This window comes from Patiria miniata, unplaced genomic scaffold, assembly GCF_015706575.1.
Source record: "Patiria miniata isolate m_02_andy unplaced genomic scaffold, ASM1570657v1 HiC_scaffold_30, whole genome shotgun sequence".
In the NCBI taxonomy this organism is placed as follows: domain Eukaryota; kingdom Metazoa; phylum Echinodermata; class Asteroidea; order Valvatida; family Asterinidae; genus Patiria; species Patiria miniata.
This window is the reverse complement of record NW_024037070.1, coordinates 9,215,092-9,238,556: the sequence shown is the minus strand read 5'-3', so window position 1 is coordinate 9,238,556 and position 23,465 is coordinate 9,215,092. Positions and strand designations below refer to the sequence as shown.

Here is a 23,465-nt window from a genome sequence, read left to right as displayed (position 1 = left end):
GGTACGCGTATCCAGCGTATCCGGTGAGGTACACAATAACAACACCACTAAAGATGGGTACAACCATGGCGGAGCTGAGAACGGACACACCGAGTATGGTCACGCCCACTGAGTAGGCGAATTAGCATGACCAAAGTTTTTTTTTTTATTCCTCCATGGTCGACTTTATATTAGGACATGTGTCACGCCCCAACTATCGCAATGGTCCCAACTATAGTTGGGACTGTCCCAACTATAGTGCGGCAGTTGGGTCGGCCCAACTATAGTTAGGACTGGAGTTGCGCCGGATGCTTCATGCTTGATAGATCTTGTTGGATTAAATGTTCCGCGGCGCTGGCACCGTGTATTCGTCGTGCATGCATGCCGCAAGGCTGGCCGGTCACGTGGTACTGCCTAGTTGGATGAGTTGTCCAGCTGCTGGGTTGATTGTCCAGCAACATTTTGCAAAATTCAAAGATTGCCATGGCCGGCCAACTATAGATGGGCCCCACCCATAGCTAATGTCAAAGGTCCCAAGTAAAGTCGGACAGTATGTAACAGAGCTGTAGGGAATGTTTTATAGTCGTCGTACATCAATGTAAACTATAGTTGGGACCGCCAAATAAAAATATTGCGGTGGCCCAACTACAGATGGTCCCCACCCATAGATAATTTCATTGGTCCCAAGTAAAGTCAGATGTGTATTAGAGTTGTAGGGAATGTTTTATAATCGTACAACAATGTACACTATAGTTGGGACCGCAAAATAAAAAGATTGGAGTGGCCCAACTATAGATTCGCCCCATCAATAACTAATTTCAGTGGTCCCCAGTAAAGTCAGACGTGTATCAGAGCTGTAGGGAACGTTTTACAGTTGTACATCAATGTAAACTATAGTTGGGACACCGCAAAATAAAAAGATCGGAGTGGCCCAACTATAGATGGGCCAGCCCAACAGTGGAACTTACAGTTGGGACCGTCCCAACTATAGTTGGGACAGGCCCAACTATAGTTGGGCCAGCCCAACTGTGGAACTACAGTTGGGACAGGCCCAACTATAGTTGGGACAGGCCCAACTATAGTTGGGACAGGCCCAACTATAGTTGGGACCGATGCGATAGTTGGGGCGTGACACATGTCCAGTCATGGTATGCGTGTAGACTTTATGATACTGTCAACTTTATACTAGGCCTATACGTTAACACGGACGACTCTACTCAATTAACTTTCAATTAAATGGTCGGTTACATTATAGCCTCATCATGTTTCCTCAAATTCAAGTTTTTCTCAATCTTTTGCTGTTCTGTCTCCATATAAACGCACTGGTCAACCATGCCGACACTCGAGCCAAAATCTTGATTTTAGGGGCGGGGGCTTCTGGCTTACAAGCGGCCAGGACTCTCCACGATAATGGAATGGATGACTTTATCATCGTTGAGGCTGCTGATCGGACCGGTGGGCGCGTCCAGAGCACACAATTCGCTGGCTACACAGTGGGGCTTGGGGCACTGTGGGCAGCCCCAGAAAATTCTAAAACCCATCAAATTGTCCGCGATCTTGACTTAGGTCGTCACACGAGTGATTATGAGAGTTTGACGATCCGCAACGCGACTGGGCACGATGTGACTGACGAGGCCGATGCGAACTACGAGCGTTTGGAGAAAGGCATCGAAAAACTTCACGAACTGAGCGCAAGACTGAAACAGAATGACGATTTACCAGACATATCCATGCGTTCTGCCCTTCGAATCGGTGAGTGGATACCACAAAGTGCGATCGACAAGGCGATCGAATGGTTTGAATATGATTTCGAATACGCCGAGGCACCTGAGGTTTCTTCTACCAAAGCAGCTTTTGAACGCCTGAGTGAAGAGACCATAGACTACATCACTGACGAAGGAGGATTCGAACGAATCTTTGACGAGGTTGCTGGTTTCCTGAAGACGCCAGAATACATCAACCACACCCGTCTGAGCCAGAAGGTAGTATCCATAGATTACAGGAATGACGTATCAGTAGTCGTGACGTGTGAGGATGGCACGCGATACATCGGCGAGTACGTTCTTATCACCTTCAGCATCGGCGTCTTGCAGAACAATTTGGTCCAGTTCATCCCGCCTCTCCCAGAATGGAAAGATGTTGAGATCAAGAAGTTTCAGATGGCCGCGTACACCATTATCTATGTTAGCTTTCCCAGCAAGTTTTGGGATGATGCCGAATGGATTCTCTACGCCAGCGAGAAAAGAGGTTACTTTCCACTGTTTCTCAACTACCAGGCAGAGGGGCTGTTTCCAAGCGGGACACCAATGATGATGGTCACTGTTGCTGGTAATGTAGTTTGCAACTTGAATTTTTTTCAGAAGTTGTATTAATACACCACCCATAAGTGGTCATGTTAAACATTATACCAGGTGGATATCTAGGAAATATCCTTCCAGTGTGATAACCTCCAACAGTGTATGTGTACGCGCCAAATTTCCGAGTTATTCTTCACACAAACGTCGTTACGAAGAGGCTCTGCAACGTGGTTGCAACCCAAGCCCGCGGGAACGGGGGGTGCTGTGGGTGCTGCAGCACCCCCAACTTTTTGGATTGGGGTGTTGGAATATGCTTCAGCACCCCTACTCCTGGGCAAAAATGTGTTCCAGCCAGCATGTTCTACGACGATGAAATTAATGCGCCTATACACTATTGCTCTACAAATATCTCCTTCGTTTTGTTCGTTTCTAATTTTGCCGCGGCTAAGCGCAGCGCTTCGAAACGTCTTGCACAAACATTGTAAAATATCAAGAGGAGGTATTTTCTAAATCTTCAGGCAGTGCAGAATCAATATTTCTCTCAAGGTATCTAAAATCATGACATATGTCTATGATATTTCCGCCACTGGAAGCTTTGACCCGAAAGCAATAACCTCGGCCATGACAATGGTGGCAAAGTTGGTTGTGCTTGCCAGGACTTTTTTCATTCGATCATTCAATAGATCATTCAATCATTCATACCTTTCCCCTGATGGTTTTTCTTTTCATTTAAAAGTTTCATTGACGTTGCTAGCATTAGGCCAAAAAAAAAGTATCCGGTTTCTGGTATGCGCGCGCGTCGCCGTAGCCATACAAGATGATGTCTCAAAACCGCCAAACTCACTGGTTCGACTGGAATTCTGCTGCTGCACAATTTTAACGTGTTTTTAGATGGGGTTATGATCGAGAATAAGCTTTATGTGGCCTCTTTGGACTCCCATATATTTGCACTAAGTTTAGTCGGGCACCATTTGCAGTCACTCAGCCGACATTTGAAGCCAAAAAAAAAAAAAAAACAGGTAAAAAAAAAAAAAAGCCGCGTCGCCGCACCACTTTTGGGGCAAGCTCCATACCAGAAACCGGAGACTTTTTTTTTGCCTTATGTACTCAACATAAACAAGTAGCAAGGTGAACACACATCCACAACATAATAGGAGTGGGACGGGCTTTCATTGAAACTAGTCATGCATGCTTTACGCCAATTCCAGTGTAGTTTCGTTTTAATAAAACATAAAATATCATGTGTTACCCTATGCAAGTTTGTCCTCATAAAAATTCAGTCGACCGACAAATCCTTGCCTATAGCCCCAAACTTGCCATCTACCGATCATAAACATAAAGATGCAATGGGTCGTTTAGGCTTTTATATTTGCCATTCCCTGTAATAAACAAATAACACTGCAAATATATCGAGAGCTACATCGTTTGGTGAGTTAGAACTATGTGAATATTTTTAAGACTACAGAAATTCATCCGCTTCTAATGGAACCATTTGTTTTAACTTGAAGAAAAAAAAACGTCCTTTCGTGTTTTATAAGTTTTAGTATGCTTCAGTATATTTCATCACAGTGCATCCAGAATCTAACATTTTCTGGGGCCTTAAAGCGGGCCCCTGGCCCTGTTGCCCCACGCCGTAAGGGCTTGGAAAATAACACAAAACAAAACAGACACGAAGGAATTTACTAAATGTAAGAAAGCAACCTAATATTTATATGCGATGTCATGCATAATGATGATACAATTCTTTTCAGTGGGACCAAAAATGGAGATAAAAATGTAGGTTCTCCGCTTTTCAGTACAGTTAAACGTTTTAAGAGTAATCTCAAAAAACGTTTGCTAAAAAAGTCAATTGAAAGTGGCCAGGAATCGCCTCAGATTGCACCGTAAAGCATCCATATTCCAAAATTATTAAGCCACGACGTAAGGCCAAAAAAGTCTCCGGTTTCTGGTATGCGCGCGCGTCGCCGTAGCCATGCGCGTCGGCAAAATGAAAACTGTTTTTTTCAATGAAAGATGATGTCTCAAAACCGCCAAACTCACCCACTGGTTTGACTGGAATCCTGCTGCTGCACAATTTTAACGTGTTTTTAGATGGGGTTATGGTCGAGAATAAGCTTTATGTGGCCTCTCTGGACTCCCATATATTTGCACTAAGTTTAGTCGGGCACCATTTGCAGTCATCAGCCGACATTTGGAGCAAAAAAATCAGGTAAAAAAAAAAAAAAAAGCCGCGTCGCCGCACCACTTTTTGGGCAAGCTCCATACCAGAAACCGGAGAATTTTTTTTGGCTTAAGGGCTTTGCGCTCCGCTTTCGTAATTTTGTCCGTCCTTTAGAAATTCCAGCGCCCCCTGGCAAAAGTTTGTTCCAGCGGCAGTGCTGTAACCGAGGAAAATTTGTAGGTTGTTTTTCAGGGAAAGACTGTTTGCAACCGGCATTATTGCGCCACCTTTGACTGCAATGTCATAGTGACCTGATGGTTTGGATTCACAACTGTTTGCTCATACAATAATTATTGTGCATTTTATTCAACTATAGGTGATGAATCTCGGCGCGTGGAGGCACAACCTTCAAACACGACCAAAGCCGAGATACAACAAGTCCTTCGTGACATGTACGGTGACAGCATCCCTGAAGCCACCAACATCCTGGTGACTGACTGGTCTCAGAATCCCCTCACCAAAGGCTCCTATAGCAACGTCCCTGTGGAGGTTCCTACTAAATGCCGCCAGAAACTCCAGAGCCGAGTGGGACGTCTCTTCTTCGGCGGCGAGGCAACTTCCGAAGACTTAAATGGCTACATCGCCGGGGGTTTAGACTCAGGGGACCGCGAGGCCCGCAAGATGCTGCAGTGTCTTGAAGACTTCGCGGAATGCCCGGCCTTCGAAGGGTTTGGCCTCGAATGCGAAAAGGCTAATATGGCGTGCTCCATTCGCAGTAGTAGTGCATCGCTCTTAGGTCTTTGCAGTCTATTTTTGATACTGTATTATATCTTAAACTAAGTTAGGCGGCGTCAAGAATTTGGTTACCACTTGTTTAAGTTTTATCAACCGCGGAAATTGGGTTTAATGCAGTGCCTCTCCGGCGAGATTATTATGGTATTGTTTTAGGTTAATCTCATCGGTGTGTCATTTCTAACGTTCAATAAGCAGGTGTACTCTCGGATTTTTTTTTAATCCATGTACAAATTAATATACAAAACGTATACGTATAGGCCTTATACTCAGGCGCGGTTCTACGGGGGGGGGGGGGGGGGGGGGGCTAGGGGGGCTTTAGCCCCCCCAAAAGTTAGTCTAGCCCCCCCAAAATAAATTCCGTTAAAAAAAAAAAATGCATTAGCAAAAAGAAGGATTGTGATGTACATGCGAACGGTCTCCCTAAAAAAAATAGTCGTGACAAGGGTGCATTAGTTAATATAGTGTCAATGATTTTAGGATTTTATTGGCGCTCCCCATTGAAAATATGGCATGAGGCCCCCCCCCCCCCCCCCCCCCCCCCCCACACCTATTGATTTTCGGAGGCCTAAGTGTCTGGAAAAAATAACCGGTCTACATTTCAGCACGCCTCCCTGAAAAAAAATTCTGGATCCACCCTGCTAGCCCCCCCAAAATATTGGTTCTAGAACCGCGCCTGCTTATACTATGTTTAAAATGCACTACTGTATTTGTAACTTTTTCGTGTAAATATTTCCTAAGCACTACTGAGTAATAATCTTGCTAGTCTGGTCCACCAATGCACTTTTTCCTTTTGAATTTTACTTTGCTTAACTTTATTTAAAAACGTGAACTGTTTGCAGGGCCCCAATGGAAAACATTTAAAAAAAACTGTTTGGGCAAGTACCGGTAAAGAACTGTCATGTGATAAATAAATGAATAAATACTCATAATGTACGTCTTTTGAAAACTTGAAAAAGAGACATCCAAAGGTGCTTTTGTGACGATAAAAAAAATACATGTAGATCACAGAATCCATCCGTTATACCAGTGCTTATTCAGCGCTAGGGCGACGGGTTCACAGTATATAAGGTCGTGTTCAGTATCATACAACTGACTTGCTTATTAGAATGACAATAAGTCATTCTTAACTTCTATAGAGCTAGAGTTGAACTTGGGCTTGTATGGCAAGCCATGTAGCATATAGCATATATCAACGTCTCTAAAAACAATTTAAAGATATCTCTAAATGATTGGGAGATATCTCTAAATATTTAGATATATCTCTAAATACTTCAAGATTTCTCCCAATCGTTTAAAAGACGAATTATTTTGATAAATAAGTGACACACGAAAGAGCTTTTTTGTCAGTTATTTAAAGATATCTTTAATTATTTAGAGATATATGTAATTCATTTAGAAATATCTCTAAATGTTTTATAGATATAAGATATCTCTAAGTCATTAAAATATCTCTAAATGAGGGATATGATTAATTTTGAGATATATCTATAAGTCATTTACAGATATCTCTAAAGTGTGAGTTAAATAATAAGCCACCTACTTAATTCTTGCATTCGCAGATTTAAAGATATCTTTAAATATTTAGAGATATCTCTAAATCGATTACGGCTCCGTTGAACCACTAAATGCATTGCGTTGCACGAATCATGTTGCCATCGAATGCATGATAAAATCGCCGGTGTTGCCTGTCAAGTATTGCATTATGAAGTGAATGGTGTTACCATTTTGTTTTTTACATCATAAGTCATCATCGAGGTCGTCAGCTTGAATGTCGGACACTTCGCCCCATTTCCACGTCGCCCCATGTCACTTCGCCCCTAACTACTTCGCCCCATCCCCACATCGCCCCATCCCCACAACGCCCCATCCCCACATCGCCCCATCCCCACTTCGCCCCATTCCCACTTCGCCCCATTCCCACTTCGCCCCATTCCCACTTCGCCCCATTCCCACTTCGCCCCATCCCCAATTCGCCCCATCCCCACTTCGCCCCAGCCGTTACATGTAAAAAAAATCTCATCTATTTTATTGGCTTAAAAAGAATTCCAACAGATTCACTAATTGCTAACCGCGTCAGATTAAAACACAATTTAGATATATCTCTTAACGATTTAGAGATATCTCTAAAAGAATTTGAGATTTAAGATATCTTTTAATACATTACAGACATCGTCGATAGCACTAAATTGTTTTAAAGACTTTACTAATGCTATGTTAATGTTACTTTGGCTCGCCGTACTTATTGATTCGTGTAATCATGCAACGAAAACTAAAATTTACATATTGTCACGACGTACATGACATTCCAGTGGCCCATCATCAGTGGTAGGGCCTATACTAGTCTGTTTCTCAGACCAAACGATTCTGACTATTTCTGACGATTCTTTGGTTGGGTAACCGCCACGACACGTGACCAAAAACGGGAGGAATGCCTCCCGTTTCCGAAAATGTCCGAAGTTTGCCGAATGCATTTCGTCGACATGTTTTTGTTTTACCTGCCATATAATAAGGGAATAAATGTGTGCTTCGGAGGTTTTTATCACTCTGTTTAAGACCACTTAGAGTCTGGGTGCTGATAATTACCCGAGCCGGAGGCGAGGGTAATTATCAGCACCCAGACTCTAAGTGGTCTTAAACAGAGTGATACTAAATACCGACGGAGCACATATTTATTCCCATTCATAAATACCTTTTCGGTAAAAAAAAAATCATATAATTCGTTCAAAACATCCCGATTTTGTTCAACAAATTCACTTTATGCTTTTTGAAACATCCCTCTTGCAAAATAATGGAGTGTTCAGCTGGCGAGTAAGATGTAAACAACCCTTTTATGGAGATTGACGCGCGCTTATCATGTTCTGCGCGATGTCGCGCAGAACGCACCTGGCGCGTTGCGTTTTGAATTTAGAACTATAAAATTCTGACTCCCTGGTAGTGTTGCGCATGCCTACGTGAGGATTGTGAACGTTCAACCAATGAAACGTTAAGAGGCACTGGATATTTAGGAGTCCACATTTTATCGTGACACTGGAAAAGTGTTTAAGACCAGCTAGCCATGGGTGCGTTTTGGTGGTCATAACCAAAAACTGGTTCTGTTGTTTCTCTTTGGTTAATTGCTTTGGGGGTTTTAGTATTGCATTGTCGTGAGTAATTCTCATCCATTTAAAATTCCCGAAGAAATTCGCCGACAAGAAACAACCAACCAATTCTTGATTATGACCGCCAAAACGCACCCATGCATGTCTTTATCATCCGTTTAAGACCGGCCACGTGACGGGCTCTCGACCAATAGGAATGCGTAAACTGTCTTAGGTATTTATGAATGCTTATTCATAAATACCTCAGACAGTTTAGCTATTAATGGTTTTCGCCCACCCCCTTTATTGTCTCAGAAATTGCCACTGGGTGTTAACGTCTTTTGAAGACCAGACACAAATTCCATAGATCCAAAAACTCATACCTTCCCCTTGACCTCCATGATCCAACCATAAGCCCATAATGATCCATGCACGGTTCAACCCCCCCCCCCCCCGTCATCTTGAAAACGCAATGATGGGTGCGAGAGTCATTCAAAGCTAAAGTTGTGCATCAAAATGTACGGTTTTTTTGCATTATTTTGGCAATACAAAAATGTTTCACTCGTTAAACCTGACACATGCAACTGGCCTTCCGTAATGTTTTGGACTTCGAGATATTGCCAAATAATCCCAACACTCAAGAGTCAAAGGCCATAGAGATTGCAATACGCTACTTACGTACATGTACACATTGTACCAGTCTAAAAATGACGTAAAGTTTCGCTGGTTCCCTCCTTTCCGTCGATCATTGACATAACCATTGTCTCTAGTGACATGGTTACCAGTACGATTTAATGCACAGATTTAGCAGCAGTAACAGTCGCTCCTAACTACACAAATTTACACTAAATTCAAGCTTTTTTCCACGGCAAAATGGACGTTTCATTTGGTAAGTAAACACTGGTATCTCCCGGCTGTATATTTTACTTTAGAGATTTCAGACAACATTTTGGAAGGAGGAAGTTGAATATGTTTTTTCCGGTTGTCCTAAAAATAAATTAAAAACAGTGTCTGATTTGTGAATCAATGTAATTTGCACGGGGGACGTATTTCCTCCTTTTCAGACATGGTTGGTATTTGTAATGATGTACGTTTACATTGTACATGAGGACCCCATTACATTTTAATTGTAAGGGAACGAAAAGACACTATTATGTTTTTGGACTTCAAGGGGCACTGCGTCCTAAAATCCCCGAAAATTTGGATTGTTTACTTTTCTGCTTATCCTATTTCAAACTGTAGTGAGTAAGAATATGCTTATTTATTTAACGCGTGCTGCTTTTTTTACGCAGTACAAACTTTTGCACCATATGCCTTAAGTTTTGGGACTCTCAATACACAGTATTGAGAGTCCCAAAGTTTTGGACTACTCTTTGTCGTTCATCATGTGATGTGAAAATCAATGCCAAATGAGCAAAAAGAAGAAAACAATGCCTGTTAAAAATGTAAAATAGTGTTATCAGGTCGCATTGCCTTTGGTAATTTTTTTCAGCCATTTTACTACAGGACCAAATTGCACTTCATACCACAAATTGTGCATGAATGCTTGCAAAGCAGGTGGCCAACCTCAAATTTTAATAAATGTCAAAATTTTAAATTACGCTGAATAAATCTTTTTTTTTTTCTTCAAGCAGCATTTCATCAAGATTGAATTGGGAATAAAGACGCAAGCCAAGACTCAGTCACTGTTGGATTTTGGGAGAGCTGATGTAATTTCACACAACGAGAGCTGAAAACAATATTCTGCTTTTATTGATAGTCCCACAGACAAAATGGAGTATTACTTCTATGTGTAAGTTTCTAAGTTGTTACTGTAGGAAGAATTCCATACATGGACAATACAAATTTTTGCCTGTAGTGACTTAGTCCGAAAATTTGGGACTCTCAATACTGTATATTAGTGAGAGTCACCAGAAAAAAACCAGTCCAACATCACTTCAGTACTGTATCAATCAACCATGCCAAAAGAATTTAAGAAGCATGTGGCATGAACTGGGAACTAGTTTCCAACTACTACACATTTGTCCATTGTCAGCCACCAGACTAATGATACTGAATGAAGAGGTCAGTCTTCTCCAACAGTTGAAACATGATTGGACATGTACCAGTCTAGTCTTAGGCCTCATTTTGAAATCACTTGACTTCCCACCCATGTGCAAAATATTGAAGAAAAGTCTCCTTTAAAAATTGATTTGAGTCTGCAAACTTGGTTGGTGAAATACTCGCACCCCCTTTCTTTTGTCTAGTGGAATTTTTGGAGAAATTTGCTAGCTAAAGATTGAGTAAAGTTGGCCTAATTTAGTTTTGCATGTTTCAGAGCACTCCAGAGCCCTGTCTTGCAGTGACCTATCAGCCATCAGAAAGTGATAACATCAAAAAAAGTCAAATTTAGCAAGGAAAATATTGAAACATCTGCTGAGAAAACACTTGGAAGTTTTCGACCAGTCTCATAGGGTTTGTGCACAGGGTGCCAAGTGATGTCCATGTATATTATTTATAATGTACCATTTTATTCCCTTGCAGAATTTTAATCTTTGCCATTGTGCTGAAGCTGACGGTCTACCTGTGTTGGTACCAGGTCAGGCGCAATTCAGCAGCCCGTGAGGTGCGCATCATCATGCCGGACGGTTCCACTAGGTGTGCTGTCATATCAGCTCATGGAAGGGTGCACCAGTTGCAACGGTCTCAGAGAACGTCCGAAGAAAGACAGGTAGGTAGTGAGATCTAGGCTCCATTTTAAAAAGAATGACATGACCATGCCTTTAGCTTTTTAAAAAACAGTGATGAATTTTTGTGGAGTTTCTGTTACATATCCAACAAGAATGCTATAAGTTACTTTGACTTGCCAAACTTGGTGTTTCTTTTTCTGATTTATTCCTTTTCTGTACAGAATTTGCCACAAGCTGAGTTGCTGTCCCCATACGACAATCAAGGAATGGTGGAGTGTCCTGTCCAGCCGCGGTATGGGGACAGTTTGAACCCACAAGGTCAATTCACCGGACCGCCAGAGTACAGCAGTCAGGAGTGGAAGCTACCTAAGTATGAAGAGGTGACAGGGATGCCGCCTCCCTACACATCGGAAGAGCCAGGTTAGTTGGTGACTTGCGGAAGAAGTTTTTCATCATCAGGGATCTTTCAGATTTAACTCTTTAGCACTTGTGTTATATTTATGAATCCATAAACCATAGCATTCTGGGTGGTTTGGGGCGGTATAAGAAGTAGGGGGCAGGGCGCTTTGGGGCTGTACAGGGACTAACGGTACAGTGTTGTGTCTATTACAAATGTGATTTTATAAGTACATCTGTACTGTGTACTTCAGTGTGGTGTTGACTCTAACAAGCTGGGTTGTCCAATGTTTAGATGTCCACTGTAGTAAGTAACTGGTCGTGGGTTCGAATCCCACTGTGGAAGTTCGAATATTTTCATTCTTTGCTCTTCGCTTTTCAAGGTCATAAAGCCCTGTGAAAAGTAATAGTGAGTAAACTGAGTACATAGATTAGTAAACCAATGGGTGCATTTAATTGTAGGATCTTGGAGAGTTAGGATCTGAGATGAAGTTTAATACCACCACAAGAAAGATTACACACAGGACATACTTTGAAATTGTCCTTCGTTTTTCAGAAATGGCCAGTGCAGTTCAACCTGTTGAGCCGGTGCTTTCCGAGCCAGTGCAGATATTGGGCCCTCCTCCAGCCTATCCTGGTACAGCTTCCTTCCCTGTCTCCGCCCACACTGAGCAAACGACCAATGAACTGCCTTCCTTTTCACCCCCTGTGGTGCCCATGACATCAGGAGTCTTTGCCAGTGACCTCACAACATCCTCCAGTGGTAGTAACGCTACAATAGTCCCAACGACCATTCCTAGTACTGCAGGTCAGAGTTAGGTGTGTCCTGTGAAAAAAAACCTTTTTTGTCTTTCGGTATTTTTTGGATCATATTTTTTTTTTTTTAATATTGACGGGGTGCATGATATTATTTTTAACAAGGAATGCAGTTTTCTTTTTTATTCTCAATTAAGAGTACATATTGACTCTTTGAGTACAAATAAATGGCTTTAATTGGACGAAATTAAAATAGTTTGCTATGATGGTGAGCCGATTTGGTATATAACAAAAAGTTTTAGCTATTTTGGTTAATTTTGTGGTGGGCTTGTTGAACAAATTATGCAACTTGCGATGGTCACAAAGCATTGTCTTGCATTTTAGCTCATATTTTTTTTTTACCTTAGAACAATGAGCATTATGCTTTCCTAAGATCTCATGTGGGAGCTGCAGCATTGACAATAAGAATGGCACAACTTCTTATTATTGGCTCCGTGCATGAACAGTAGAGGGCGCTTTGTGGCCAGTTTCGAGTGATCTCTAGTGGGTAGGACACTGCATAGGCTTACTGGTTCTCGTGCGTAAGCGGCAAAGTAAGCACAAGTTATTTTACTCTGCATCTGTGGCCTCTGCGTGTTAAAGCTTAAGGCGCAAGGTGCCATGCACCGTGGACAGTGCATTTGAATGTCCCCCCTCATCAACTCTCCCTTTGTAACCGTTAAGGGGTACTTGTACGCGGAGTCCATATGGCCTCATTCTATACGTTCTGCTATGTAGAGGCTACCTGCAAGAGAGCATGCTTTCACAACTAGCTTTTGAAGAGAGAATCAAGGGGGCTTGCAATACAGACCATATGTGTCTCTTGACATCATTCACAAGCTCTTTCTTAGCAAGGTGATTTTATATAAAAGAAAGGGAGAAATCATAACCAAAAAAAAGGAAATGGCATTGAGCCTGTTGGATGTGACCAAACATTAATGTGAAGGCAGCCATGGAAGAGATTTCCACATTTCATTATCCCTAACTCCCTTGAGTGATTTACTAAGAGCCTTGCTCTCTCCTGCAGAATCCAACACCATATAGTAGCTCAACACCCAAATTGTTGGACTCTGATTATGGTGGTATGCCTAACCCCATGTAAAGCATAATCAGTTTACTAGTGCAGAACTCACTCCAACTCCAACAGAATCAAACAAAACATGCAGGTGGATTTTGATGGGATTGGGTATGGTAAGGGTTAAAGAAAGTCTGCTTGTTGTGTCCATAGGATTACAATGTATGTTGAAAATTTACAGATTTGGAGAAAATTGTTGGTTATTTTCAATAATAACTGTTGAATAATCTTGCTGATTCCAATTTCTGTAACGGTTGTGCAATTTTTGCATTGATGATTTGACTATTGAGAGGCTTACAGAAAAAGAAGGGAAAAACCCACAAATTTTCAAAAATAAAAATGCCCTAGTCTTTTATTTTTGATTAAATTTTTTTGATGTTTTCCTCAAAAATAATGTACATTTTTGGGGTCAAAAAAAGTCAATCAATGTGATTTTTTTCTCACATTGTTCGACTTTTATTTTAGCAACATTACCGTATCTCTGTGCTGTAGTGCTAATAGTCTTACATTATTTTTTTAAGTTCACAAATTACATACATGTACACAGAATGATTTTCATAAGACATATTTTTATTACACTTAACAATCAGCATTGTAAAAAGCTCAAGGAATTGCTGTTCCACTAATTAATGTTGTGTCCCCAGTAGAAGTACACGAATGTTACAGTTATGGCTGAAAGTCTTTGTAAAGTTATATGAAGCATCCATTGTGTTTTGGTTTGCAAGGATAAGCTTGTGCAAAATTGAGTTGCATGTCAAATTTTGAAACTTTTGATAGTGGATGTTAGTATCATGTTACAGTGGATGTTTCTGTAGCCATAAACAAGTTTCGGACACTGCTGAAGGCACATATGATCATTTTTTTCATGCATTTTGTTAATTTCCAATAATAACACCTAAAGTCTAAAGAAGAATGTTCAAATCCTAACCTGTTGGAATTTCAGCTCAGTGAAAATTACACTTCTTTGAGAAAGTAGTGAAAAACCATGCACCGCATTTTTGATCATGAAACCCGATTTTGTCAATAGAAGTTTTTATTTTCAACGATCCGTCAAGGAATTCACCTACATTCCTTGATTTCTTCTAAATGACAGCAAGCCAGGCGAAACAATTTCATGGGTCGTTTAGTACCAGTACAATCTCTAATCCAAGTAAGCTTTTTGATAATAATTCGCTAGGTTACTATTGGGATAAATGCAAATGATCCTATATGCCTGTAAAGGCACTCCACTCGCCTCATTTTTTTTCTACAAAACTCTTCAAATTCTGCTTGCATTTCATGAGGAGCTTGAAAGGTAGTCATGAAGTTTAGTTCAAAGTATTACATGTACTTTTTTTCCACAATTTTATGTAAAAATGTATGTAAAACTTGCTGACAAGTATAAGTTGCAGCAATTTAAAGACTTGGTGCCTACATGGGATATATACTCGGACATACTGAGAAGTGAATGACACTAAAGGCTGACTGTTCCTCAGTAAGCAATTATTGTACATACGGTAAACGTTGCATTTTATGACCTCACAATATTACCATTAGTGACAGAGTTTTGAGGTGCATTTTAAGGACCCAGCTAACCATATTTTCATGTACATAATGAGCCATTTGTATTATTGTGAGTTGCCCATGTCATATCTCTAACACATAATAACTGAATCATGATCAACAGGAAGGCACATGTACATGTAGCTCATAATATGAATTGTATACCTATTACCTAACTCAACTTACTGAGGTACCGGTAGTTCTTAAGCCAAGCCAATCAGGTTTTCACACTTTGGTTTGCCCAAGCACTGAAAATAATGAACATTGATAACTTCTCAAACATTTCCAGAAAGGTTCTCTAGCAGCAAATGGATTCAAAAGATTTATAACAGATTTCCATGATCATGTTATAAACTACGACAAAAAAGGCGAGGAAAAAAGCAGAGGTCATTGAACTTGGGGAAATGTGGTCATGTGATCTTATGTGACTGTAAACTGCTGAAAAGATAAGGACTGAATTTAGTCATACATGTACAGTACAGTTCATGTATTCCTTTCACTTTGTAACACACATGTACACACACAGTCGTGTTTTACATTACTCTCGAGGACAAGGATATATGTTTCCCTTTGTCCCTATAATATAACACTCTCCCATGGACTATAGCACCTAACCCCATGATAGAGGACCGTTTTCAACAAAAGATGAACTCTCCAGACAACAAAGAATCTGTTGTTCTGGTTTTGTCTGTCTGTCTGTCCTCGGGATGTATGTAATTCATGCCCACCCATGCAGATGTGTATGTGTCTTCCTGCTTCCTGGAGTATTTAACTAGTCAAGTTCACATAGGCTTATCAAAATATAAAACCACCAAAGTATGGTGTACATGATGTAACTGATGTTTAAGCATTCCAAAGTCAAGGGACAAGAAACTGGAAAGCCTACATGAATTATACAACTGTGTCGCTCTTTTACATGCATCCATACATGTATGATAAGTATATTCTTTTACTTACATATATTTGTAATGTTTTTTTTTAACATTATATACCTGGATCTATTTTTGCAAAAGAGCCTTGGTGTCCAAGGGCTTGTCTTGTTCTCTTGTCATAGGTATGAGAACACTTTGTACTTTCTTGGTATTGAAAACACATGTAAAATAGAAAAACAAACAAAAAACTTGCCCTTAACTGGTGCAAACTGATGTTGAATCCAGTGTAAGACTTAACTGTTTTCCTGTTAGAATTGTTTGACTTTTTTGTGTACTCGGAACTTATTAAAGCATCACTCTTTATCTTAGATCTGTTAGGTACCTGTAATATTGATAAACTCAGTTCCTTTTCTTAAATTTCATGAAAAACTAAACAATATTTTAAGACGTTTTGACTAAAAACATTTTCAATGATACTTAAGTGTCTTGTGTATGCATGTCCAACATGTAGGTCTGTAAGTCAAGGCTTTTTTTGTTCGTTTTGAAAAATTATTTTAATTTGTAACTGCAACTCATTTATCATTTCCATGTTTTTTTATGTATAGTTTTCTTGCTAAAGACTTTCAATGCTTGCGATAGTTATGTGATCTTTATAAATGGATGTTAATTTGAAGATACTTTATTCAGATATTTCTTTGTTTCCTGAATTGTAAATATTAAATAAAAGCGCAAAGGATCGACATAAACCCAAAGACCCATGTGTTTGTTTAATAATTGATAATTTCTTGCCCATGCTTCAGCAATTTATGAATCATTATCATTCAAGTTATTGTACATAAATCAAGGATGTTGTTTGACTTTCTCCGAAAATAAAGTTAAAACACTGAAATATTTGTGAAAAAAAAACCAACCACTTGAAACCAGTCTATCCCACTCACTTCTACTTTCGCCATTAAATTAAGTTTTGAGACAAGTAAACAGTGAGTCCGCATAATGTGGTCACTTAATTCTTAGTTCCAGAATGGTCAAATTCTTGGTATTTGTCTTCATTTTATGTATGGTATGTTGTAGCTTTTTTGTGTTGTATGCTTCTAAAATGTATTATGAAAACATTGTTTGACCTTTAGGCCGCCTCGGCTCTGTGACTACGCTTTAGCGCCCTCAATTGTCCGAAATTGTTTAATGTGCCCGGTAGATCAGAACTAACTTCACACAAGCAGTTACTTGACGCGTTTGTTGGATTATTCAATCCAGCAACATCATAAAAAGCAAACGTAAGTATGCCAATTTGGTAACACTTTCTGCAAGAAACATTATTTGAGACCATTTTCCACCCAAGTTGATTAACATTGAAACTGTATTTTGGGGGGAAAAATGAAGTATTCCAAATCCTGATTCATTTTAAGATGGCAGATTATCTTGACGACCAAACCGAAGATGCGCTACTTGCTGGACCTGATGAAGAAACTTCTCCAGGCATGCCAGGGTTTCAGTCACCGGGCGGAGATGAAACGGGTGTTGAAGATGCTGTAAGTGAAACATTTAATGTGCTCGGTTTGTCATTGATCATGTTGATATGTTCGTTGTTTCATGCTGTAGGGCTAGTCATGTTTGTGCATTGTGTGACGTGATTGAAGATGCAATGGGCATGATCAAAGATCTTATAAGTTATAGCGCCGAAGGCGCAAGATGGGGAACTCCATAGAAATTGCGAAATCGCCATGGGCGCCATTCGAGCAAGCAAACCATTGTGCAAGCCATTGTTTGCACAATGGTTTGCTTACTCTAAGCAAACCATTGTGCAAACAATGGTTTTCACAATGGTTTGCTCACTGGAATGGCGTCCATGACGATTTCGCAATTTCTATGGAGTTCCCCATCTTGCGCCTTCGGCGCTTGAAGATCTTTGGGCATGATGGAGTCCTGGTCCTACTAAAAATATGTCAAGGGTCGTCAACCCAGCGTTAACAACTTTTGTATAAGAACAATAAAAAATACTTTATAGGCCTACATGTTATATGGTAGAAACAGCGACAAAGAATACCTTCAGTATATATTAGAATAGAAAGTTAAAATTATTTCAATTTTTTTTTTAAACGCGAAACGTACGACGAGTTTGTCGAGCTAGTGTAGGTCGCCATCTTGTTTGAATTGGCGCTGTACACTTCACGCATGCCATGCATGCGAAGTAGGGCTAGCTTCACGTAAACAAGATTGCGGCCAACACTAATCACATTCTCATTGTTTGACACTCGTGCATTTGTTTCATTGCAACCATATTGCAACACCAATGTAGACATATTGAAAAGCTCAGAGAATTAACCTACCGCGGTAGTTTTGTCCAATTACTTGATAAACAAACTTTCTGGTGTTCTCCTGCAGGAACTTGAAGCCATCAAAGCCCGCGTCCGGGAGATGGAAGAAGAAGCTGAGAAACTCAAGGAGATGCAGAGCGAAGTGGAGAAGCAGATGAACATGAGCTCACCGCCTCCTGCCGGACCGGCCGCGCCTCTGTCTCTAGAAGACAAACAGGAGGTGGATAACAGATCAGTTTATGTGGGAAATGTAAGAAATTGGAAAGCTTAGACTCATTTTATGAACACGGATTTACTGTAAAAAGAATATATGTCTTCACAGTGGTAACTGCTTAATGGCAACCTGTATTTGTTGATCACACTCATTGTACAAACTTTACCACCCTTCATGAAACTCCATGGTTGTCAGGTAGTGAAGGGATGAAAACATTACACTGATTCCTACCCATTTCTTAAACGTTATCAATGTTTACTGTTGTAATTTAAGAAGTGGAATGTATTGATGCAGTGTACCAACTTGACAAGGGTTGGCCGGAACTGTGAATATTATTTTTATTTTTAAGGGGTTGTGGAATAACAAGGAAATTGGAAAAAAAAGGACCAATACATATACTTTTGAAAATTTAGATTGTAGTCAAAAAGTCCTCCCCAAAAATAAACATTTTTAGAAATCACCTGGAAATCACTGTACTTGTTTTCCAAAATGGCATATATATTTGTTCCCAAGTCAGCGAGACTAGAATTGGCGGACATTTTACTCTAATCTTTTGTTTTTTTACAGGTCGATTATTCAACAACTGCAGAAGAATTAGAGGAACATTTCCATGGCTGTGGGTCTATCAACAGAGTAACAATCCTGTGTGATAAATTCACTGGTCATCCAAAGGGGTAAGTTAGATTAGACCCGAACCCATCTCCAAGTTATTCCAGGTCCAAGACTGAATTTGGATTTTATTCCGCCGTGGACTAATCGTCACCATCAACAAGATGAATCAAATCAAGTCTTGGGAACTTTGGCAGTGCTACCCAGGGGATTAAACTTGCAACATGATTTAGTCATAAGGACACAAGATGATTTGTTTGTTGTACAGACTACAGATTAAGAAAATCAAAGGAAAAACGGTTGCCATTTGATGATGCCAAATTCAGCATGATTGCGTTGAAGAATTATCTATAGGTTTTGCATGCACATACCTTGCTTAACTTATGAGTTTTAGCTTTGTGTAGACTTGAGATCAGGCTGATATTGGCAAGGTTTATCTTCAAGGGTTGGACTTCAGTCATAGATAAAAAGGAGGCCAAGTCTAGATTTGAATATTGGCTTTTCACCTCACCGAGATCTTTTGCGGAAAATAAAATCAGGTGGAACTGGAATTAATGACCTCATGCCCTGCATTTAATAAGATAAAAATGTTGGTAAAAATGCTATATACAATTGTTTATCGCCCTGATTCAAAATTTCATCTTAAAGTTGAGTCTTTTACCGGAAAAATCTATCCATTCAAATGTTTGAAGTAAGTACGTACATGTATACTTGCTTGAATCTTAAGTGTTATATGTGAAACAATGTTGTTTTGCAGGTTTGCCTATGTTGAATTTTCCGACAAGGATATGGTGGAGCCTGCTCTAGCACTCAATGAATCCCTATTCAAAGGAAGGCAGATCAAGGTATGCAACCCATCTTCACAACAATTCAACACGTTAAGCATTGCTTAAAGAATTCCTGATTGGGCTCATTTGTTCAAGACAAAACCATCTAATCATTATCAGGGGTGTGAAATCTCAGCTTTAAAGCTGATTTCATTTTTTTTTTTTTTTTGGATTTCAGCTTTTTTCAGTTTTTTCCCTCACTTGCTGTGTACAAAGGTATAGGAGATTTCCAAAGTTCAGCTTTTTTAAGCTATTTTCAGCTATTTTTGTAAGTGGTCACTCACACACCTGCATTATATGTATGTAAACAGAAGTTAGAAAAGAGCTTGTATTATTTTGTTCATTACGGAGGCATTTAATCTTTAATTTGTACACAGAGTCCATATCAATTTGTGAAATGACTTAAGGCTTATTCAAAAGGCACCTGCTTCAGCAAAAACAATAGGGAACAAAAGAGGTCGGTGTAAATAATTGGAAAAAAAAATCCTTGCGTGTGTCTAAACATTCCTCCTTTGCACACCAGGTGAGCGCTAAACGCACCAATCGTCCTGGTATCTCTACGACAGACCGCCCAGGCCGGGCGCGATTCCGCGCTACCGGAAGGTCAGCTTACCGTGGTTACAGTCCCTATGCCAACGTCTACGGTGGCTACAGGCCAAGAAGATACAGGTAATCACACAATTATAACAATTAGATTTATTATTATTATTATTATAAGTTATCAATCCATAAAAGCTACATGTAGCACAAAACAGTTACTACAATGCATAAGTACATCAGAAGTCAGAAAAAAAAAATTCTGGGAAAAAATGACTTTGTGTTCCTCATGAGATGTTACTTTTCCATACTCTTGTGTTTCTCCTCAAACGATTCCATTTTTTCTTTGTGTTTCATCAAGCTTATTTTATGGGCTGTTCGATTGAAAAAACATACCAATAACTTTTTAATGCTTCTTAATTTACTTTTGCAAAATTATATTTAGAAATGGTGCATTTTTGGGTCAATAAACATGAATGTGAATTTCATTTAAGAACAAAATCTTTGTTATCAAGCTGAAGTGTTGCTACCCTTTTTAGTCCATTAACTGGAGATTTTTTAGCGATAAACTGTACCTGAAATAAGTTGAATTCTTGTCCAAAGAAATTTTGGTGTAAACATGGTAAAGGTTAATTGCCAGTATTTACCATGAAATGTATGCAGCAACTTTTGTGAAAGGACCCAATGTAAGCTCGAAAAGAAAGTCTCAAAAACACGATCCAATCATTTCATCGTCAGGTCTGGATCGTCACTTGAACATGTTGAATAGGATAGTTGGATCAGGACACAGGTCACTTCAGTAGCCCATTTTAGTGGAATTTATTTCTGACTATACAGAAATCCATCACAGGGCTGTATTAAAAACACTGGCAATTTTCTGGCGCTTGACAAAATCGGAAAATCAAAGGCTGTGTTGTGTCAAGTTGTGTCTGGTTGTATCAAGTTTTTGAATACATCAGAAAACTGCCCAAGAGTTAGTGAATTTTGGTGGATTTCTTTTTTTGGGGGGGGGGGTTTGAGAAACCAACGAGAAAAGGGTAGCTCCAGGGCTGCAGATTTTAATAGACATATTTTCTGTTTATTGGTTTGTATTAAGTAGCTTATCTGTCAAGAGTGTTTGTGTGTGCTTTATTTGTGTTTTAATCAAAATTTCTTATTCTTTTGCACCAAGGTATTTTTTTAAAAAAATAAAAAATAAAAAAAACATAAAAAATAAAAAATAAAAAAAAAAATAGAAATAAAAAATAAAAAAATAAAAAAGAAGTAAAAAAAAGATAAAGAAAAAAAGAGAAAAAGAAAAGAGAAAAAAAAGAGAAAAGACTAAAAGAAAAGCCAAATGTAGGTCCAGCTGTTCTCGTCATGAAATCCTGTGAGTGGTGGCAGATAAGATTCACAAGTGGTAAGTGACTGACACTCCTCTCCTGGATGCAAGACGGTGATTTAGCAATTTGATTTTAGACTGTACGAGGTGGAGTATCTATATTAGAATGAGTTTGCAGTTGCACCGTGCAATAATAGTATTTGTCAAGAGACACAGCACTGTAAATGGGTAACCAACAGCTCTTCGTGTTTTGACAGTGACATCACAGGAGCAAAAGTAATCTCTCAACGCTCAATACAAAGTGTGGCTTTACCTTTTAAAACACCATCAGTCAGCTGACATGTGTATACAATTGTCTAGCCTACGAATATAATTCACAAATAATCGCTTGAAGATTTGTGCTGAACAAGATGTCAGTGGTGAAAATGTACGATTATGGTATTAAATCCAGGTTAACTTGAATTTCTTTCAAATTTGCCGATGTCTGAGCTAAAGAGCAGGTACCATTGCAGGTGAAATGTAGTTAAACCTTCTAAAATAATGAGACTGTTGCTGATTGTCACACAAGCTGTATGCAGTGTGATTCTGGCCATATGCAGTGTGATTCTGGCCATATGGAGTGTGCACACATATTCCTATAAAAAGTGTCGTGTGACTCGACCTAACACTAAATCTTTCTCTCTTTTCTCAACAGACCAAGACGCTACACCAGGTATTCCCCTTACTGAGAAAATTGAATGTATGAATTGCATAATGTTACTGCAGTGGTAGAGCACTTTCCGATATAAAAAAAATGTGGGGTTTTTTTTAGGCGGTGGGGGGGGGGGGGGGGGCTGTGCGGGTTTGGCTGTTTGGGGAAAAAAACATTACAAAATATGGAGGTTGGTTTTGGCAAAAAGCTGTGAGGTTGTTGGACTCTTCAGTATCGTAGAAGTCTGGGGTAAATGGAATAATGCCAAGCATGGAGAGCCACTGTGTCGTGCCTCGGTCCCTTTTTGCAATGCCATTTTCTCATTTAGTAAAAATACATAGTAAAAAGTAGTAGGCTAAAAGTGTGTCCAAGTTTAGTTGGCCTGCAATGGAGGTAACTAGGACACTGGGAAGTCTGTGAATTTGGGCATACGGGGATGAAGAAAACATCTCAATGTCCACATATATACACTACTGATTTTACGGGAAATGGGAATCACACAAAACTTGATTTCAGAATTTTTCTCTTGCTTTTCATTTGCACCAGAACGCAAATTTGTATCATTTTAAGAATTTTTTTGGGGTTACATCTTGCTTCATATAATTATGAGGACATTGAAGAAAGCTGACAAATCCTAGATACAGATTGCTATTTCTTAACCCCCCCCCCCAAAAAAAAAGTTACCAAAAATAAAAATCAACCTTATTTTCATCAATCTGGTTATTTTCTATGGACAATGCATTGCTATGATGTAAACAATTTCCTTGTGATTGTACTAAAAGATAGTATTCGTATTCTGATGACTAAATTCATTTCACAGCTTTGGAAATTTAGATTTGTGCCTTTAAATAACAGGCTCCAAAAGCCACAGTTTCTTTAAATTATTTGAGAACTAAACTCATGCAAGGCATTGCGGATCACAAGGATCCCTTTGAGAATTTGTGGTGTTGATGTGCCTTTCTTTAAAATGTTGAGATCAGAGTGTCCCAGAATTTTATCACCACTCTGTAAAACACAATTATAGCGTCTATCCACAGGTTTATGGCCCTACAGAAACCATTGTTGGCAAAACTACATGTATATCCTCCAACAAACTTCTTAAAAATTGGTAGAATTTTCCACCTATTGGCCAGGATGCTAGAGCAGGCTTTTTGGGGTTTTTTTGGAGGCAACTATAATAGCTACTAATACTTAGACTATGAAGTACAAATCACACAAAATAATCGTTTAAGGCCTTCTTATACTGTTTTCTTTTTATTTATTTTTTTGTTACATATGTACAATGTTAAGCTG

General features: G+C 39.5%; 3 protein-coding genes across 3 annotated transcripts; all 3 read left to right on the top strand.

Moving 5' to 3' along the window:
* The first annotated feature begins 1,125 nt into the window (after positions 1–1,125).
* On the top strand, positions 1,126–5,513 carry LOC119739507 (polyamine oxidase 7-like). The gene is made up of 2 exons (XM_038214480.1): positions 1,126–2,307; positions 4,814–5,513. The coding sequence occupies exons 1-2, from the start codon at positions 1,242–1,244 to the stop codon at positions 5,275–5,277; spliced, it is 1,530 nt and encodes a 509-aa protein (XP_038070408.1). The 5' UTR covers positions 1,126–1,241; the 3' UTR covers positions 5,278–5,513.
* Positions 5,514–9,067: 3,554 nt separating this feature from the next.
* On the top strand, positions 9,068–16,410 carry LOC119739279. The gene is made up of 5 exons (XM_038214154.1): positions 9,068–9,198; positions 9,944–10,101; positions 10,833–11,019; positions 11,200–11,398; positions 11,931–16,410. The coding sequence occupies exons 2-5, from the start codon at positions 10,082–10,084 to the stop codon at positions 12,191–12,193; spliced, it is 669 nt and encodes a 222-aa protein (XP_038070082.1). The 5' UTR covers positions 9,068–9,198; positions 9,944–10,081; the 3' UTR covers positions 12,194–16,410.
* A 413-nt stretch (positions 16,411–16,823) lies between these two features.
* On the top strand, positions 16,824–22,275 carry LOC119739278 (polyadenylate-binding protein 2-B-like). Its single transcript, XM_038214153.1, has 7 exons — positions 16,824–16,932; positions 17,065–17,187; positions 18,041–18,223; positions 18,755–18,861; positions 19,554–19,641; positions 20,147–20,292; positions 22,176–22,275. The coding sequence occupies exons 2-7, from the start codon at positions 17,065–17,067 to the stop codon at positions 22,207–22,209; spliced, it is 681 nt and encodes a 226-aa protein (XP_038070081.1). The 5' UTR covers positions 16,824–16,932; the 3' UTR covers positions 22,210–22,275.
* Positions 22,276–23,465: the final 1,190 nt, after the last annotated feature.

Excerpts from the sequence above, each read along its gene's own strand:
- LOC119739507 (XM_038214480.1), top strand. The coding sequence starts at position 1,242 with ATGTTTCCTCAAATTCAAGTTTTTCTCAATCTTTTGCTGTTCTGTCTC. Across the intron at positions 2,308-4,813 it reads GATGATGGTCACTGTTGCTG|GTGATGAATCTCGGCGCGTG; the intron begins GTAATGTAGTTT and ends ATTCAACTATAG.
- LOC119739279 (XM_038214154.1), top strand. The coding sequence starts at position 10,082 with ATGGAGTATTACTTCTATGT. Across the intron at positions 10,102-10,832 it reads ATGGAGTATTACTTCTATGT|AATTTTAATCTTTGCCATTG; the intron begins GTAAGTTTCTAA and ends ATTCCCTTGCAG. Across the intron at positions 11,399-11,930 it reads CTACACATCGGAAGAGCCAG|AAATGGCCAGTGCAGTTCAA; the intron begins GTTAGTTGGTGA and ends TTCGTTTTTCAG.
- LOC119739278 (XM_038214153.1), top strand. The coding sequence starts at position 17,065 with ATGGCAGATTATCTTGACGACCAAACCGAAGATGCGCTACTTGCTGGA. Across the intron at positions 17,188-18,040 it reads AAACGGGTGTTGAAGATGCT|GAACTTGAAGCCATCAAAGC; the intron begins GTAAGTGAAACA and ends GTTCTCCTGCAG. Across the intron at positions 20,293-22,175 it reads TACAGGCCAAGAAGATACAG|ACCAAGACGCTACACCAGGT; the intron begins GTAATCACACAA and ends TTTTCTCAACAG.